This window comes from Pteropus vampyrus, unplaced genomic scaffold (assembly GCF_000151845.1).
Source record: "Pteropus vampyrus isolate Shadow unplaced genomic scaffold, Pvam_2.0 Scaffold25, whole genome shotgun sequence".
Classification (NCBI taxonomy): domain Eukaryota; kingdom Metazoa; phylum Chordata; class Mammalia; order Chiroptera; family Pteropodidae; genus Pteropus; species Pteropus vampyrus.
This window is the reverse complement of record NW_011888806.1, coordinates 6497225-6516554: the sequence shown is the minus strand read 5'-3', so window position 1 is coordinate 6516554 and position 19330 is coordinate 6497225. Positions and strand designations below refer to the sequence as shown.

At 32.3% G+C, this 19330-nt stretch overlaps 1 protein-coding gene and 1 pseudogene across 1 annotated transcript in view; both read left to right on the top strand.

Moving 5' to 3' along the window:
* CCSER1 (coiled-coil serine rich protein 1) overlaps window positions 1–19330 on the top strand; it is a 1102883-nt gene that overhangs the window by 550422 nt on the left and 533131 nt on the right. The window contains exon 9 of the mRNA XM_011356283.1: window positions 3355–3432. Within this exon, the coding sequence (XP_011354585.1) occupies window positions 3355–3432 (78 nt within the window). The remainder of the gene's footprint in view (window positions 1–3354; window positions 3433–19330) is intronic.
* Window positions 3032–3201, top strand: LOC111737323 (annotated as a pseudogene).

The following is a 19330-nucleotide window of genomic DNA, read 5'->3' as shown; positions in this document are numbered from 1 at the left end:
AATAGTCTGTGTTCTTTTTACATTTTATAATATTCCTTTTTTCCTTATTCAAACCTACTCTTTGCAAAACTTTCTCTTGCAAATTTTGGATAACAACACAGGTGTTTTTTTTTCTCCTTCAGCCTCAAGGTACATATGTATATAGTAGTGCTGTAATCACTATTACATATATTTTCTATATCAGGTTCTGCTAATTTTTAAGAATACATTTTCTTTTATTTAGGTTCTGAAGCTAACTACTGCAAGTAGGCCTTCGTGTTCTATTTTTTCAGTTCATCTCCTTTGCATCTTGTAGATGAATTTCACTAACTTCTGTGTAGGTAATTAAAATAATAATTTAAGATAAAATGGAGTTATATCTTAGGATTACTGAATATTTTCTTTTCAGTTTGGTTTACTATGCTTAGTTTAACATGCATAAATTTTTTAAACAGCTCTAGTAGGTGATAATAGATATTAAAATCTAGGGTAAAAATAAATCATGTGGATGAATAAACTGTTAGACTTTGAAATACTGGTTTATAATTGTTTTTGTTACTCAAGAGAGTAATAATGTAAATAAATACAAAGATATTCTAGCAAGAATAAATGATTCTAACAGTTTAAGCAGAATATAGATTGTTCTGCATAAATTGATTATATCATTGCATTAAGGACTTCATGCTTATTCTAAGCACATCTGTGTTTTATTCTTAAGTGAGAAAAAAAGGGTGTGTTTTGTTTAGTGTAGGTATTGTCACTTTGTGAAAAAGGAAACTTAATGAGATATTTTATCAAGGGCATAGATTTATTTATAAAATATACTTACCAGAAGTTGAAATGTTTCAATTCTTCCCTGTTTCTCTAAGAGAGATTAGAATAAAGAATTACAATGTTTGCTTATATAAGAAGATACTAAAAGAGAGCCACATTAAATTACGTGGTAAATTGGTGGTCAAGAGTAAAGTTCAGTATACTTCAACTGTTTCTGTTCACGTTGCTTCCTTCTGATTATCTTTCTTATATTTAAGTTCAGTTGTAATTTGCCCTTTAATTGTAAAGTAATATTTTAAAATTTAAGAAAATTCTAATAGCTATTTTTGTGGTATGTTTTCTATTTGATTATCTATTATACTCTTTTTTATTATATGTTAAATTTATCAATTCATAAATTTCCATCTAACAGAAAAGCAAGAGACCATGAATGATTATCTTCCAACAGCTATATAATCTTTATTTAATTTAATTTTGTTATAGAAATTTATCATAAGCTGTCATATTTTTTTCTACTGTTGCATTAAATAAAATTTAATTCTTAATTATGTGTACCTAAGTCTATTGGAAACTTATAATTCACTCTCTACTATTGAATGTGACATACAAGTGCATACATAATAATTAATTAAAATCTGACATTTGTTGTGAAAATGTTTGCAAAAGAGTAACAATGAATTTTGTTAGAAATGTCTGTTTATTTTTTTTAATTTCTGAAGATAACTATTCTTGACTTAGAATTTATTTTGCTTTGATTAAACCATTGGTTAATGAAGCTGTTTGAATATTTCATTTAGCTTAACTTGTCTTAGAACTCAGACCAATGGGCTAGAGTTTAATCACTCCTTCCCAACTCCTAACCTTATGATGGAAGCCCTTGAAAATAGAAATGTGAGCTGAAGCATAATGGAAGCATTTGCTATCCATTCTTCACTCTCATTTGTGCTTGGTCTCTAATTCATATACAAACATTTATATACCTACAGATTTATAACAAAGCTTACTTTTCTGATACTTATGACTCTAACCTATTTCAAAAGTAGATAAACTTTTCTAAACATCACTTCAGTGATAACAAACATATTGCTTCCTTTTCCTATTTCTACTTCTCCCTATAATTTTCCTAACCCTAGTGTAAGTCTAAATCAACACTACTTATTATGTTTCACTTTAATTTAATTTGGAAAATGCAGCCACATTTTCACTTACCCGTTTTAAACAATTAACATTTTATTTCACTTGCATTACATTTTCCTGAATTATCTCATCTCTATTTCATTTTTGTCTGAATAGCAGTGCTAGAAATTTTGTAGTAGGGAAGTTAGGAGGTATGAAATATTAACAATACATAAAATGACTTCTGTATTTCAATAAGTTAAAATGAATTATATTTACCTAAATTACATATTTACTTTGTTAAACAACTCAGATAACTCGCAGATTTCAGGCAGAGTTGAGGGAAGTAGAGAGGGATGGGTAGAGAGAGAGAGAGGAACGGAGAGAAAAGAAAGGGAAGGATAAGCTTTGTGTAATTGAAGGTCTTGGTAGTGAGGTCCTTAATGACTTCCTAGAAAAAAATGAACTAAATCACGGTTTGTTTGTTTGTTTGTTTATCATTAATATATCTTATTAAGCATTCAAAAGAAAATAAGACAAAAAAATCTTTTTTAAAGCTAGTAAAGCAAAAAGAGAGTCTAGCGGAATCACATGAACTTCTGTGGAAACTCTCTCAAGTTAAACTTTCTAAATCGTATGGGTCCCATTGAGAAAAGATGGTAATAGAAGTAAAAAGCTCAAGATGAGATGTGATCATGTGAGTACAGGACTCTCAGCTGTGCATGCTCACAGTAGACACAATACATAATAATTAAGTTCAGGATCCCCTTTTGTTTTAAGTGACACATTTAGGACTGAGAAGAAAACACCCCAGCCAGAAATCCAGTCAAATAAATAGACCCGAATTAATGCATTTACATTGGAGATCTGAAGAAGTCCTTAACTTTCTTCATGCATTACTTCCCTTGCCTAGTTACAAAATGATTGGATTAGTTTCAAATTCCTTAAAATAGAGATTCCTAAATGTGTAGATTCCAGGAGAGAATTAAGAAGGAGAAAAATAAACGAAATGGAATTCGCTAGGTGGTATAATTTATTGAAAATGTTTGAGATTTTAAATGTAAATGCTCTAAAACAAGAGCAGTAAAATCCTATCATTTTAGTTTCTAAAAAACAGCTAATTAGTAACAGTATAAACATTGGGTCTTGAATTTAAGCAAATATCGCTTCTGGGCCTTTTGGTTAAGATCAAATGTAGTATCTGTTCTTATCAGTATAGCATAAGCAAATCTTGTCTCTCTAGGTTTCAACTGTAGTTCTGACTCAGTGTTTCCTGTATTAATAGAAGGCAAAGGTGGGGTTATGACCTGAAAATTAAAGCTCTGAATATTTAAGCTGATATGCAAAGCACCAGCAGAACAACGTAGGCGCACAGAGAATCATGAATTGTACACTAATCAAATTTTAATAAGGGGAAATGTTAGTATGGAAGCACATGATAACCAGTAATGCATTTTTTGGTTTTTGTTTGTTTTCCTTTTGCAGGAAAAAGTCCAGCATTTACAGAAGGCTTTTGCTTCAAGAGTAGATAAATCCACACAGACTGAACTTCCAGGATGTGATGTAAGTACCTATGTAAGACCATTTTTATCTTCTTTATTGATATTCAGATCTCCACAGCTTATTTACCTCTGCTACTACTGTGTCCATGCATTGATTTAATAGAATGTAATGGTGCCCCATTCATCTTTTGCTCTTAAATAATCCCCAAATACCTCTGGAACTAAAAAAGATAATTACGGACACTGACTAGCATACCAATGTCTTCTTTTTTTTAAATCAACATCTCTAATCCAGTCTTTCGAATTAATGAATTCACAGGCACATGGATGATACATATTAGAATACTAGGATAATTTATTTTTAAGAGAGTACTAATTTATTTATTAACAGTTTAATAAAGTTTGCAGTCACTAAAGCCAAGCACATCATTTTTACATACTGGGACATAAAAGGAAACACAACTTAGTAGAGAAATAAACAATAATATTTTAGCTCTCGGGCTTTAGGGCAGGCTTCAAAAAGTAATTTAATTGAAAGTTAAAATAAGATTAAAAAATAAGTTTGAATACAAGATTGCTTCTAGTAACACTGAGTGATTTTGGATGACTTCAATTCAAATACTTATCTTTAAAAAAACAGCTATGAAATTTTCATTTTGCCGAAGTTCTTGACTTTAAACTTCCTTCTGATTAAAAAAATAGAATTATCTTCTTTATCTTATATGTAACATTTGTGAGAATTCTCTCTTCTATTTAAAACATTTTTAGCACTTTTTTGACAAGTGCAAATAGAATAGATATGATATTAGTTGTTTTATGATGTTGTATAATATATGACTATTTGCATGTCCTCATTATATTACATACCATAAATATAGATATTGCTTTTCTGTTGCCTTGTCAAATAAAATATTTAATATAAAGTTATTTGTCATTATTAGGAAATACACCAAAGTTTTGAATTTCAGTGCAAATTATTTTCAGATATTTATGTACAGCATTTAATTAAAAAAAACATTAAAAGCTATGTTTTTATTGTGTATTTTCTGTTACATTTATTTTAATGTTTTTTCTAGATATCTAAATATTCTAGATATCAATATTATGACTGTAATACTTTCTGAATACCCATGTTGTATATTATTTAAATGTCAATGTTTTATATTTAAAAAATAATTTTTATTACATTCAAAGACGTGTTTCAATATTAATCTCTTTTGAAGGAGTTGCTTTTCCATTTAAATTTTTTTAATACATATTCTTCATGTATTTAGTCTTTAGGATATAAACCCAGTATGTATTTTACAAATCACAACCTATGTATTTTTAAATCTGTAAACCAGAGAGTTGTCCAGCATATAATAAATCTTATTCTAGTATATCAAAATCATACAATACAGGAACAACAAGCTAACTTAGAATTCTCCTACTTCGAACCCCTTAATTTTCAAATAAATTAACTGAGTTTCAGAAAGTGAAGTCATTTGTTTACTACCCCATTATCTTTGTAGAAGTCTAATCTTTTATTAAAAGTAACATATTCTTAAAAATAAGGAATATTCCATTTTACTCAGTATAAGGAAATTATGTTTGGGAGACTGAATTCTAAATATCTAAATGACTGAATATAAATCTAGAATGTAAGAGATCTGTAGCACAATTAGGACTGCTTGTAAGAAATACTTGCTAAGAAATGAATGGTACCTGTGAGGGGATAACTAAGCCGTAACTACTAGCAGCCTCTTTTGTATTTGTCTATCTATGCCTTATAATTTTCTTGTTGCCACAAAAATTTCTTATACTAGTGCTATTTAGTTTTCTAAACATGTAAATAAAAATTAAAAATAAAGCCATGAACATTGTTAATTCTTATTATTAAATCTCCATTAATTTCTAGCTTTTCATATCTGACAGTGAGAGCTTAGTGTATTTTACTGGATTGAATTGAGATTAAAGAATAATTTTTTGGTAGTGAGTCCTTAAAGGATCTCCTTGTAGAAATGTCTGTTATGATTTCAGTAGTCGTTAACATAGAATAATCATCTTTTCTAAAGATTTCAAGTTTCACATTTCTCGGTGGCTGAGATATATCCTAGGACATAATAATCAGAATCAGCAAATTAATTACCAAAGATACGCATACAGAGCTTTATGCCAGTAACTAGATGTTACTGTAGCAATAAACTTTAGAACATTTTGTATAGAAAATCCTGGAGGGAATATTTTAAATAAACAAATTAGAAATAAGTAAAGCATTTTAAATGTGATGAATTGTGTGACTATTTGGAATATATGATTCATCAATAGTGTAATTTTCCCTGACTGGGATATATTTTCTGTATTTTTCAATATCTATTTATAAATAATTTTTCAAATTTTCATGTGCAATAAAAATCATTTGTCTTTTAATTTATAATATTTGTTCACATTTTCCTCAGGAAATATAGTTTGACATTATTTTAATTTTTCACAAATGTGATATGTATACCCACATAGAATACTATGTTTATAATTTGCAATATTTGTCAGAAAAAATATGAAAAATCTTTTAGATATCTTGCATATTATGGATGATTCTTTTACTCGCTTGCTTTCTTCCTAAAGCTGCCAAATATTAGCCACAAATTGTTGTTTATGGATCATTATGAATAACGTTTCAGTGATATGAATGTCAGACTATAAGAGACTACAAGTATCCATTAATGTAATTTACTTGGGAAGATAGCTGTTGCCACACACTTGTCTTAGGATGAGAAATAAAATCCCCATAAGATATTAATTATATGAACACTATTAAAAGAAATTATAAAAATCTACAGTGAATAAATTCAAAGGTTTTTACAATAAACTATTCTGCAACAGATTTATCAGGAGGCTTGAAACTGATGTTAGTGTACAATGTGCTCTGATTTGTAATGCACATAGCAAGAATTATTTAAAAATAAATTCAGTGTCTCAGTAAAGCCTATAAACAAAATAGTTCTTGTGATGAAGGAGATTATTAAATAAATGATGAATGTGTCTTAAATAATCAATGCCAATTTAAACTCTTTCACCTTCCTCTGTCTGTACAGGCTTAGTTTATTGAAAGATCAAAGAATAGTTTCTTAGATGTCACTCGTGTTGTAGAAGATGAACAGTATAGAAGATGAATAGATGTAGTCGAGTAGCCGATTAGAAGATTACATTAAGAGGTAGATTCTTCTGATTACATCAGCTATATTACTAGATGTTTCAACATAGCACATATGATGTCTGTAAATATTTTATAGCTTGAACAACTGCAAATAACATTTTGGTTAAAAAACCAAAATGCTGCAGTGAAGATTTTATATTCTAACACTGAGAAAATTCTGATACTTTTATTAATGTGACATCTTCATAGATAGCTTTTTCTTTAACTTCCTTTTGATGTTCTACAAAAGATTGGCTTTTTAAATGTGGCTGATTGACTTTAAATATAAATTTTCTTTTCAACTAGTGCCTGAACTGGACTCAGGATAGTCATAGGGTCTCTAAGTTGCTCTTTTAGGCAAAAGTACTAAAGTTTCATAAGGGTTCTTTTCATTAGCATGTGTTTTTTATTTACATTTAATAAAAAATGTTTATTAGTCTTGAACTTGCAAAATTTTGTTCATATTTTCTTTGAGTTTTGAAATTATTGGGTATTTCTTCAAATATTAAATTATTATTAATCACTATTCGTTTAAATGTCATTGGTGGTTTTAATTTGCCTATTTAAAATGGACTGAATTGTGGCATCACACAGACTTTGTCTCAATCACATATGAGTAAAGCATAAATCAGTTTGGAAATGTATGCTCATACCACTGTGTGGTTTTCAAATATTTTAGCACATTTTCCAAATGGTGTGATTTGCTTTATAAGTGCAGTTTTCTACTTATATGCTAAGAAAAAAAAATAGTAATACCAGCTGTATTATGAATACATATTTTTTTAAAACTTAATTCAATTATCTGTGTATTCTCACTTTATGTTACTTTTCTTAGATTCTATTTTGGACGTCCTTCTGGCACAGTTAGCGGTGTGCAGGGAGTTCTAGCAAATATAAAAATAATTCATCATGTTAAATAACAAGAATGATTAGTTTTTACTGTAATTTTTTTATTATTAGACAAAGCAGAAGAGTATTTTCTGTTACTAATATATTATGTCAGCCTATGAATTAAGCCCGATTCTAAAAATTGAATAACTTATCAATTAGGATCTCTCACCCACCTGCTAATCAACTATAGTTTTCAATTAAAGCTTTCTATTTGAGATCCATTCATTGCTGATCATCTTTCTTAAAATCAGTACTTCTCCTGATTGTACAACAACATGCCCCAGCATTTAGTATATGAGCGTATCCCCCCACATACTTTACTTATATTTACTTATCTCTCAGGTATTTTGGTTTATTTTTTACAAATTAAAAAATCTGAATTAAAAATTAAATGATATATTGCAGGTTTTCTTTTGACTACAGTTTTTCATATATTGAGGATAAGTTTCAGACAAGAACATTGATTAAAAACACAGGAAACATGATAATTTGCCACAAGTATTTATTAACATGTAATGGAGGAGTTACAGCTTATCCAGTGGTGTAGCTCTAAGGATATCACTTTTGAAAATTCCTACATGCATTCAATTACTAAGTGCCCCTGAAAGCCAGGCCTTGTTCTAGATACTTGGGATACATCCTTTAATCGAACAACCCATATTCCTTCAGAGAGCTTGCATTTTGTATGGAGAAATTTATAAAAACAGTAAATATAATAAGTAAAATATATAGTACATTGAAGGTGCTAAGTGCAGTGTGAAAAGTTAAAATAGCACAGGGAAAGGATAAGTGTGAATATAGGGGTGGAGGTTACGGGTATGACCAGAACTTTTAAACAAGGTAATCTGGACAGGTCTGAGGGTGAGGTCTGATGTGGGACTTGAAGGAGGTGAAGTGAGAATCACTTTTAGTCAGAACTCCTTTTGTAATATGTGCTTCATTTAGAGGTCATGCAGTATGGAAAAAATGCATTCTGTACCATTAAATCCTAGAATCAAACCCAGTGTATAAGAGACTTCACGCCAAGGGTACACAGACTACCTGAGGGAACAGCCAACTCAGCCTTCACAGAGTATATTCACTTAGTGTAAGCACTGAGAAGAGAGCTGGGTACAATCAACCATGCTATGCAAATTATGTTTGCTTTTTCTCTCTCTTTTTTAGCATGTACTCTCTCTATCCCCTTCTTCCAGCACAGGCAGAATCAAATTTATATACTTTAGGTGTATGTCTAGGCTTTATTGTATATTAGCACATCTCCTTTATCAGAGGTTAGCCAGTAAAGGAAACATATAGAAAGCACTCAGTAAGTACTTGGTGAAAAATAAATGAATAGATTAAGAGACTCTAATATTTTTATAATACTAAAAATCTATAACAAATTAATATGTATTATTTTACTTTATTCACACAAAAAAACCCACAGAAGTGTATATTGTTATCCTGTATTATTATTTTATAATACTTTGTCATATCTAACATGTTTTGAAATGACTGCTTTGTACCTTTTAGAACAAAGCGTTAAGTTCAAATCAACCTAACCAGTGATTTTAAAATATAAGTGCCAACATGCAGTTGTTTTTATAGTATTGCATTGACTGCTTCTTTATAAAATCCTGAATCTTTATCTAGGAGCCATATCATTCCTGAAATGCCTCCAGGTCTTTAATTCAGCTCTGGCTACAAAGAATTAGGTAATTGATAATTCTTTTGTTGAGAGAATTTGTGGTTGAAATCCTCATGGGAGAAAAGGCAAGTCTAGGTGTTAACTATAAAAGTTCTTTTAATTATAAAAATATTCATTAAAATAAAAGACAAAAGAATTCACAAGTATTTTATATAGTTTAAATTATGTAGAGGAAAAATAACTTTCCCCCTACCTTTATAGGTTTGTGGCTGAGAATGCCCTATAATAAAAGATAGCTTAATGGAGAAAAACAGAAGTTTAGTAACATGTATACCTCCTACATACATGGGAGATGCCCAGGAAAACTGAGTTACTCCCCGAAACGGCCCAAGCCACCACCTTAAATACCATTTCCAACTAAAGACAAAGAAAGATGTTGAGAAATGGGGAAGATGGGAGGCCAGTGTTACTGAACTAAAGGGGATTCATTTGCCTTTTTGCCTCAAAGCCAAATGAGATACAAACAGCAAAGAAAGGTTTTATTTAAAGAAAGGACACCAAGCCCAGAGATACAGGTAAGCTAGCACTCAAAGACGTAGCTCCCTGATGTCCTCTAGAAGATAGATTATATGGGGGAAAATTCATTAGTCATGGTAACTTAGAGAGTTAGGGTCATGGACTCTACTGATTGGCCAAGGCCCTGTTGTCAGTCATGGCATTGCATTTTGCCTTTACTGATCTGGAGCTGAAACACAACTGAGGTCAAGATGTTATCTTTAGTTTGACTGAAACTCTGTTTCTGTAGTCAACAGACCTGAGGCTTTTTTTCCTAAGACTGTTTGATGCTGACCAGAATCTGATGTCCTACGGGCTTGATGTGCAACATGTGCAAAGTTGGAAGGATGAGGAAAGAAAACAATGTTATTAGGCTAGACAAGGCCAGTTTGAATCAAGTAGAAAGAAAAAAGAAAAAAGTCATTGTAAAGAAGTGAAGTTTTTGCATGGTTACACCAGTATAGGAGGTTACCAGTAAAAGTACAATAAACAAGTTTACAGTTTTGCAGATTTAAATGGGTACGTCCTCCACTGATGAGTTTCTAAAGATTACATCATCCTTCACTTTCTGGTACTAAGAGGGAGACACCCTTAAAAATAAAGATTTTCCTTATAAGTGTAAATGTCTCTTACAAAAGATAAATTTTACTGTTTTCAGAGCTATTTCTTATGTCTTCACTTTCTTAAAAATAACCTGCTCAGGATAATATTTGTGCTAAAAAAGCATATTTGAGGGTGGCAAGCTTGTTTCACTAGCTTGTACCTTCTGCAAATAAAAGTTCTGTTAGTGATTTTAGGGGGAAAAAGACATTACAATATTAGATAATTAGTGTGTTAAAAAACAAAATTCATTCGAGTAAACTTGAAGATCTAATTGGCTTTATTAAGTGTTTCATGAATCCTAGGGCAATCCATCTAGCAACTAGAAGAGTGCTCCAAGGGGTTTTATAAATGGAAGGTTTTTATAGGAGGAAAGGTGGGGCAAGGGAGCTCATAACAAGGGAAAAAGGATTATTTTTAGACTTGGGCATCATCTTTTGAGAGGAAAGGAGCAGCAAAGATTTTTTATCATGCAGATTGCCTCTTTCTGTGGGGTATAGAGAGGTCCCACATGACCAATTACCTCATCAGCATTGATCAGAAAATTCCAGACTGGTTGATTAGGGTTATGTTCTTGGGAGAGGTTGCAATACCAATTAGGTGAGGTATTAAATCTAGGTTTAGTGTCACGGGCTTTAGCACAAGTGACACATTTGGGGCCTGTGCTGTTCTCTTTAACAAGTGTTTTAAAATAAAGTGTAAAGTGTTTTCAGAAACACTGTAAACAGCTAAAGGAAAAAAAGTTTCATAAATGTTTGGCTTCATACCAAATAGGCAAAGAAGTGGAAATTTTCATGATATTGCATTACAGAAAGTTTCCTAAAAAGAGCCACATGTATAACATTTACCTCATGCTCTATAAAGTAAAAATACCAGGAAATGATACTTTTATATGACACCACATTGTTAAGATGTTAATTGATATTTGAAATTTATAAGGCTGAGTTACTATAGAGAAAATTTATACCAAAAGAGCTTAATTTGCAGTTGAGACTACTTAGAAGAGTCAAAGTTCTTTACATATCAATTTCTTCAGATTTGTCATTATTCTGTAGATATTTTTTATAATTTTAAGATTTGGATTTAATCCATCAAATTAGAGGAAAATTTGTTTCAGATAAAGTACTTTTCAAGAAGAAAAGTACTATAAAGTGGTTTATCATTTTCTTGCATTGCATTAAGTATAACCTAAAAAATTGATGAATTGTTTATTTTTTAAGCCTAAGAAAAGACTAATGTAGAACTGGAAGTATAGTGTTTTTCAACTTTTAAGATTATAAGAAACACTTAATATTGTTCCAAAAATGTTACTTAGAAGTCTTTTTTAATTTATGGGAAAGTTGCTACAAACCCTAATTGAATCTGAAAGGATTAACTTTTCTACTTTCAGGAAATATCATTAATGACTCACTCTTTGTGTCTTAAGCAATATGAAAGTAAAAGAAACTCAATGTAAATCATAAAAATATACAAAAATTACTTGTGAGTATATGTTATTTTCTGCTCTTTTAAAAATTTTTTACTCCATCTTGATTTTTTAGTATATCAGAATAAACATGTAAACACCAAATCATTATATATGTATTACATGTACATAAACATATATTTACATATACTTTTGGCATTTCAAATATAATGAAAATTACTTTACTGTAATATTAATAAATAAATTTTTACTTCATAATTTCAGTGACTAGATATCATTCAATCATGTGAACATTTAAACTTTACATTAAATATATATATGTGTGTATATATTTTTTAAAGAACAGTATCACCATATGGCATAAATTTCTATAGAGGGGAATTTTGAAAAATGTAACAAAATTATATATATATATTTTTTCCTCCACCCAGCAATGCTATCCCTAAAAGTCTACCCTAAATATACAGATTCATATATACAAAATAGCATCTCCATAAGGTTTTCCTTTAAGCACCTTATTTGTAATTTGTTGGAAAATAACACATATGTCCAATGGAGGGGAATCTGTTTTGTAATGGCTCCTAGTCACAAAATGGAGGGCTGTAAAGGCAAAAAAGAGGGGAGGGCGAACATCATTATTCTGATATGGTATAACTTCTATACTATGTTAATAAATGAAACAATCGAGATGTGAAGCAGTTGCAATATTTTCTGTGTGAACAGGTAACAAAAATCAGAATAATAAAAATATTTACCCGTAGGGAGAGCAAGTGAGAAATTTAGATCACTGTAGAAGACATGACAATAAAATGAAATATTTTGAATATATATTTAAATATACTTTTCATGAAAAAAGAAAACTAAAAGATTAAAATCTTCTTGAAATAGATAAACTTAATTGTACATCAAACTAATATCACCACAGGAAAATATATTTTTGAAAAATTAATTTGGAACACTTTCTCTGGTCATCTTTAGTTGGCCATAGTCTAAGGAAAAAGAGAACTGCAGAAAACTCTAAAATTTGACTCAGTAGTAAAATTATATTGCTACTGTTAAAATAATTTTGAAGCTATTTATGTATATTGTAAGTTTCAACTAATAATTAAATTGAACTTTAGTAAAACTCAAGGTTCCAAGATGAGAGAAAAGAAATTTAATCATGAAAATAAAAAAAAGTTGAAGGGAAAGAACCCTATAATATATTTAAATAGAAGCTACCAGCATGAACTCATATTTACTAAAGAATATTTTTTAACTATGCCCACTGAAAGAGTATAAATCAATAGTCAGAAACATTTAACCTGAAATGATTTAAGCTTATAGACCTAACTTTCAGTATACAACACACAAGAGGTCGATGGATATGTAAAACAATACCACAAGTCAATCAGACAGATTCCAAATGTACAGTATTCTGAGACAACTGATATGTACTCTTAAAGAAGGAAAGTGCCATTAAAAATTGGGAATTATCTTAATTAAACAAACTAAAGAGACATAATGACAAATGTAGTCTGTGTGTGTGTGTGTGTGTGTGTGTGTGTGTGTGTGTGTGTAGAGAGAGAAAAAAGAAACATAGAAAAACAACTATGGCAACTCTTAATTACTGAGTCTAGGTAGTAGCTATGCAGGTGTTAATGGTACCAGTTTTTCTATTTTTAGGTGTGCTTAGAAGGATATTTGAGGAAATTTGAACAAAGATAGCTATTAGATAAAGTGAAAATATATTGATATGGAAAGATAAATGTCCTTACCTGGGCAGGAAAGCAAGTACAGTAACTTAAAAAATGTACTGTATGGTCTCATTTTAGTAAGGAAAAAATGTGAAAATAAATACACAAAAGTTGATGTGACCACCTCTGGTTGTTAGAAATAAATTATTTTATATCCATATTTCTACTTATCTCTTTTTATCACATTTTGCATTGAACATATGTGCCTTTATAGTAATACATTTGTAATTTCAGTGTAGAAATATATTATTTTAAAAAAGCAAACTCCCTAGCACTGCCATAATGATATGAAATTATGTTTGTACATTGTATTTAATTTCAAGTATTACTTTTACGCAAAATAAAATAACTTGGAAATTTTTGAGGAAACAATTAAAACGCTTCTAAAGTATTATTTAAAGTAAATATTTAGTATTGGAGTTTTTTTTTCTAATTTGACAATATATTGAATGCATTATGTTTAAAGCCTAAGATTACCTGTTTTGTAACTGATTTACAATATCGCCATAGTGGTTAATCATAAAGAGAATTGCGTTTTTTTTTTTTTTAATTATTGCTGTCTCTACCGAGTAGTCATAGGGAATCATTTATTCTCATTAGCTGAACTTTAATATTTCCTTGCAGTCCTCTTCGTGTTCTACTAGCTAAAAATGACAAAAAAGTATTGGGGTTTTTTTTGTCCTCACTGTATGACAAGTACTAGAATATTATAAATTATTATGGCAAGAGAAATGTTAGTATCATATATTTTAGTGATATTTGTGTCTCTGAACATATTCAACTTATTATATTTTCCTCTTTATTTTACTAACATATTTTAAAATATTATAAAGTGGAGCTAGATTAGAGTTTTATTAAAAATTTGAATGTCAGAAGGCTTAAGATACACTTGTCGCATGACAAAGAAAATACAATTTAATAATGGGTTTAATGTCCTTTATTCAAGGGAAAACAATCCATGGGTTGTGGGATGCAGTAACTCACAAGCAGTGAAAACACTCTTCCTGGGGGGATTTTGGACAAGAGCAAGTTTTATAGAGTATTAGAAGCAGCAATACAGAATGGGCCATGATTGGCTAGGTGTTCGAGGATTTCCTGGTGAGGAAAGGTAGCTATACAGGTCCCGTCTTCTAGGGTAAGTGAGCTAGCTAAAGCTGAGTTGGAGGATGGTGGTCAGTGTATGTAATGAGGTATTTCCCTGTAAGGGTGGGCTGACTTAGGTTTAGATTTAAGAAGTGAGTCTGGCCACTAGAGTAACTTCCATTTTGTGGGTTCCAATATACAAATTTCCTTTATCAGTTGCCTCCTTCTGATCAATACTCTTAATTTTACTGAGAGTTGTACTTAGAGTATTGATCAAAATTTAAGGCATTAGTGCTCTTTATTTTGGAGTCAGGCTCTATCTCAAACTGGAAATCATGGATTAAGATATTGAGGTCTCTGCCTGAGTTGACTCTTTTCTTCATCTCATTTTTGGCATTCTAGGTAAAGAGAGATTATTTGTCTGGTTTCCAGCAGCTACATGTATGCAGCGTACCTTATAGAATGACTATAAGGAGGATAATACCCAACATTTGTAGGGCATTCCAAAGCCGTGGTCCCCACGTTTCAAACCAAAATCAAATTGAAAAGACTCCACTGTAAAAGTAACTTTCTCAAGCAAAATGGCTTATTCTGTGATTCTGATTCTCAACTTCCTCAGAAGTGTTAATCCAAGTGTCGCAAGTGGTGTTGGCCACAGCACAGACACCTCCTTGCTCAGCGATAAATAGTCAAGGGCTGTTCTATCATCAAGAACTTCTTTGGTCACAGAATCTAGAGATTTTAGGGGGGCAGCTATTACTTTAGCAGCAGATTCTGTGTTATCTTCAAGAGTTAAGGAGAGATTCATAATCATAACCTTATTTGCACTTACATCTAGACGAGGGAGTAGGGACCTACCAAAGGAATTGATTTTGGAATCATGAATGCCTCTTGGTAGTTCCTGTTTGGTTCAATAATTCAAATTGAGAGGAGTTGACCACTGAGAAGTCTGTTTGATTATGAAAAGTTAGGGATACAGTTAGATAGTGAAAATGGCACTCTCTGGTTAAGCACCAGCCATCCAGGCATTCATAGGCCCAAAAAGAATGTTTTTCCTAAAACTGCTACAAACGAAAATAAACCCTTCTGGAGAATACTCTTCTCCCATTAAAGTAATGTCATTAATGGATTTATTTGCTTAGAATTTTTCATTTTCCCAATTAAGCATGATGGATCAGTTAGATTTTCATCTAGTTTGGGAAGATAATTTTCTAAAATAAAAATTCTAAACTCTGCAGAAGTGGGCACTTATGGAAAAATTTGCAGTTCTATGTGCAGTTTGTTGTTGGATAATCATAAGAATGAGGTGGTGAGCATGTATTGATGTTTTTAAAAGTATTCCTGTCTGTCTGAGCTCGTGCAGTTATAACAAGAGAAGTTAAAGCAAAGCATGAGAAGTTCTAACTTTAAAAGTTGGATTTTGTAAGTAACTCCTAAGGGAAGTTAATTGTAGTTTATGGTGACAATGGGGATGGAAGAAAAAGGGACACAGGGAACACCAACATGTATGTTACATCATGGACAGATCAGAGTTTTTTGATGGCCAGTCCTATAGTCTGAAAAGTTAACTCCTTCAACAGTGTTCTGGGAGATACAGATGACAGTGTTCTTTCTGGGACAATGACAAAGAAAAGGAGAAAAAGGACTTTATGCTTGAAGTTAAAGAAGTTATGATCTGGTACCTTGGGTGGAAGTCGTCTACTTCATGTAATCTGTAGTTGAAGGCCAGTGGTGGGAGTCCAAGCCTATCTTCAGCGGAGAAATATAGATCAAGAGTCCAATGCCCTGAAACTTGGCTGCCATGCTGGTGGTGAGGAGCACTTGATAGGGTCGCTTTCACCGAGGGGCAAAAGTGGACTTTTTTTTAACGTCTGTTCCCAAAGACCTGAGTTCTAGTTTGTAAGGAGGAAAGCTCATGGAATATAGATTAGGAAAGCCTTCTTTAAGCTGTTGGAAATATGCTTTGGAATAATACATAAGAAATCTGAAATACTGTGCTATGTCAGGGTATATCAGAATAGTGTCAATATGAGGTTTGACCATAAGAGACATGGGTCTTCCTGTGATAATTTCCTAAGGAGTTAATTTGTGAGTTCCATATGGTGTGCTTTGTAGAGTAAATAGAGCTGAAGGTAAATCGTCAGGCCATGGCAGTTCTATGGATTCTGAAAACTTTGATAGTTAAGTTTGAGAATGCCATTGGTTGTTGTTTTTTTCAACTTTTCTTGGTGATTGAGAATGGCAGGGGCAGTGACGATGCTGTGGGGCGTGCGCATCTTGTTGAGGGCCTGCATAATTTGGTGCAATAACCCCTTAGTCGCTGAAAATTTCTCTAGGTATATCACAAGGTGGGGTAACATTTTCTACAAGTTTTTTTCCTTTCAATAGTAAGCGTATTGGCCTTTCTACAGGGAAAGACCTCAACCCATCCAGAAAATAAGTGAACAATGACTAATGCATACTGATAACCTTGTGCCAGAGTGAATGAATAAAATCCATTTGCAAATGTTCAAGTGGTCTCATCAGGGGCAGAGTTATTCTTCCTGAAACTTAGATGGTTTCACCAGGATTATGAGTTTGACAGGTCTTGCACCAGTTAAAAACTGTAGATGTAGCCTTAATGGCAATTTTCCCACCAATATGGTCCCTTACTTTGGATGATTTTTTTCTGCCCCTTGGTGTGTCATGGAATGTCAGGTGTGGAGTTAGGGGCATCTTGAGGAAATCTGGGAGAACCAGGCAGGCTTCCTGACCTTCTAGAGCTTGAAGGACTCATTGAATTTACAACCCTTTGATTTTCAGTTTTGCTGTTCCCTGGAGGGAAAGTACTTCGTTGCGAAATGATGACCTGTGATGTGTGAAGTTGAGTTAGGAAATTAATGGGCCTTTGAGCCATGCAGTGGATTTCATCAATCTCTGGATGCAGTAGATTTGGCCTGAAAATCTTCCAGTGGATTTCCCTGGTACTTGGACTCAATACTCTTAGTGCGAACCTCAATCTTAATTACAGTGAGCTTAGAAGGGAGTAGAATGGCAGGCAGAAAGTCTTCTACTTGTACCCCGATTTTAATAGGAGTGCTGCTTGAAATTAGCCTTTTTGTTTTCATAACATTCCAAAACCATGTACCACGCCAAAGGCATAGAGGCTGTCAGTGTAAATGTTAACTGATTTTTCTTGAATGAGTATGCACGCTCTGGTCAAGGCAAGTAATTCCGCCTGTTGTGCTGAATTGCATTGTAAGAGAAGTCTGCATTCAATTAACTCATATTCAATAATGACTTACTGAATATTTTAATATTTTCCCTGTTTGTTTTCTATATAGGATCCATCCACATATTGAATTAAATATGGGTTATGTGGGAATATATGCTTTAAATGTAGACGTGCAGTAACTAATTAGAAAATAACTCTCACGATGATGCTCTTCTCCCTTACCTGATAAGAGAAATAAGGTAGCAGGATTAAAGTTATATTTAAGATATATATTAGATGGAGATAAAAGTAGTTGATCATAAGTTATGAGTCTACTTGAGGAATGATGTTCAGTTACAGCCAAGTTTAGAAGACTCTGAAAAACATGAGGTGTTTGGAGATGAACATCGTTTCCTATGGTCAGATCTGCTGAGACTTCTACTAATTTAGCTGCAGCTGCAACACACTTAAGGCACTTTGGGTAAGCTCTAGCTAGCGAGTCTAACTGAATTCTATAATATTCAATAAGTATCATTCTTCCACTTTGGTCTTGAATTAGAATTCCTAAATCCTGATTATTCTACTCATGGACAAATAAGATAAAACATTTGTCAGAGTTGGTAGGGCCAATCCTGGAGGATTTTGGAGGGCTGTCTTAAATTCAGTAAATGCTTAGTCATGCTTGTCTTTGTAGCAGTTCCAGTGCTGAGGTTTTGGTGAGTGCATGAAAGGGGGAAACTGCCAAGGAAAAATTAGAAACTCAAAGCTGGCAATATCCTGCCAGGCCTAAAAGCCCTCTATATTGTTTTTTTTTGTGGTAGGTTTTAGAAAATTTTGTATTAATTGTATATGCTTTGGAGAAAGTGAAATCCGCTGAACTCTTAAGTCATGTCTTAAATAGTGAACAACCTGTTTGCAAAACTGACGGTTTTCCTTTGAGGCCGTGTGACCTTTGTTTGCCAACTGTTGAAGTAAATATATAGAATCTAATTTAGAGACTTCCTAAGTAGGAGAACATAGCGACAGATCACTCACATATTGTAACAATGAGGGCCCCTGTGGGAATTATAGGGTGCTTAGATCTTAATACAGGGCTTGAGAAAATAGGTGAGTACGTCAGTAAATCCCTGAGGCATTATGGTCTGGGTATATTGCCTGTTGTTCCATATAAAGGCAAATAAATACTGGCTATTTGGAACCACAGGAATGCTAGAGAAAGATGAATGAACATAAGTTTACTATAATGAGTCATTTAGGATATGGTGGGACCTGTGATAATAAGGCATTTAGATTGGGTCCCCCAGAAAATGAGGAATTGCAATTCTATTTATCTCCTTTAAATCTTAGGCGAGTCGTCACCCTTGCCCTTTGGGCTTCCTAATTGATAAAAATGAGAGTGCTTTAACATCTGGCTTGGGATGAAAACATTGTTATGAAGAGAGAGTAAGCTCAGGTCTCTCCTCTGGGTCTCTGGGAGGAGAAGAACATTCTTTGCAGTCCAGCCCTTTGCCTCCCAGACCAGAAAAATCAGGAAAAAGATTATCCTTTTAGTTCATTCAGTGTACCCACTTTTGAACACCTGTCCTGAATCCTGGATCTCCCCAAATTCTTCCATGGCTCATCCTCAGGAAAATCGACTTTGCAATTTAGAACTCTTCCATTAAAAAAAAAAA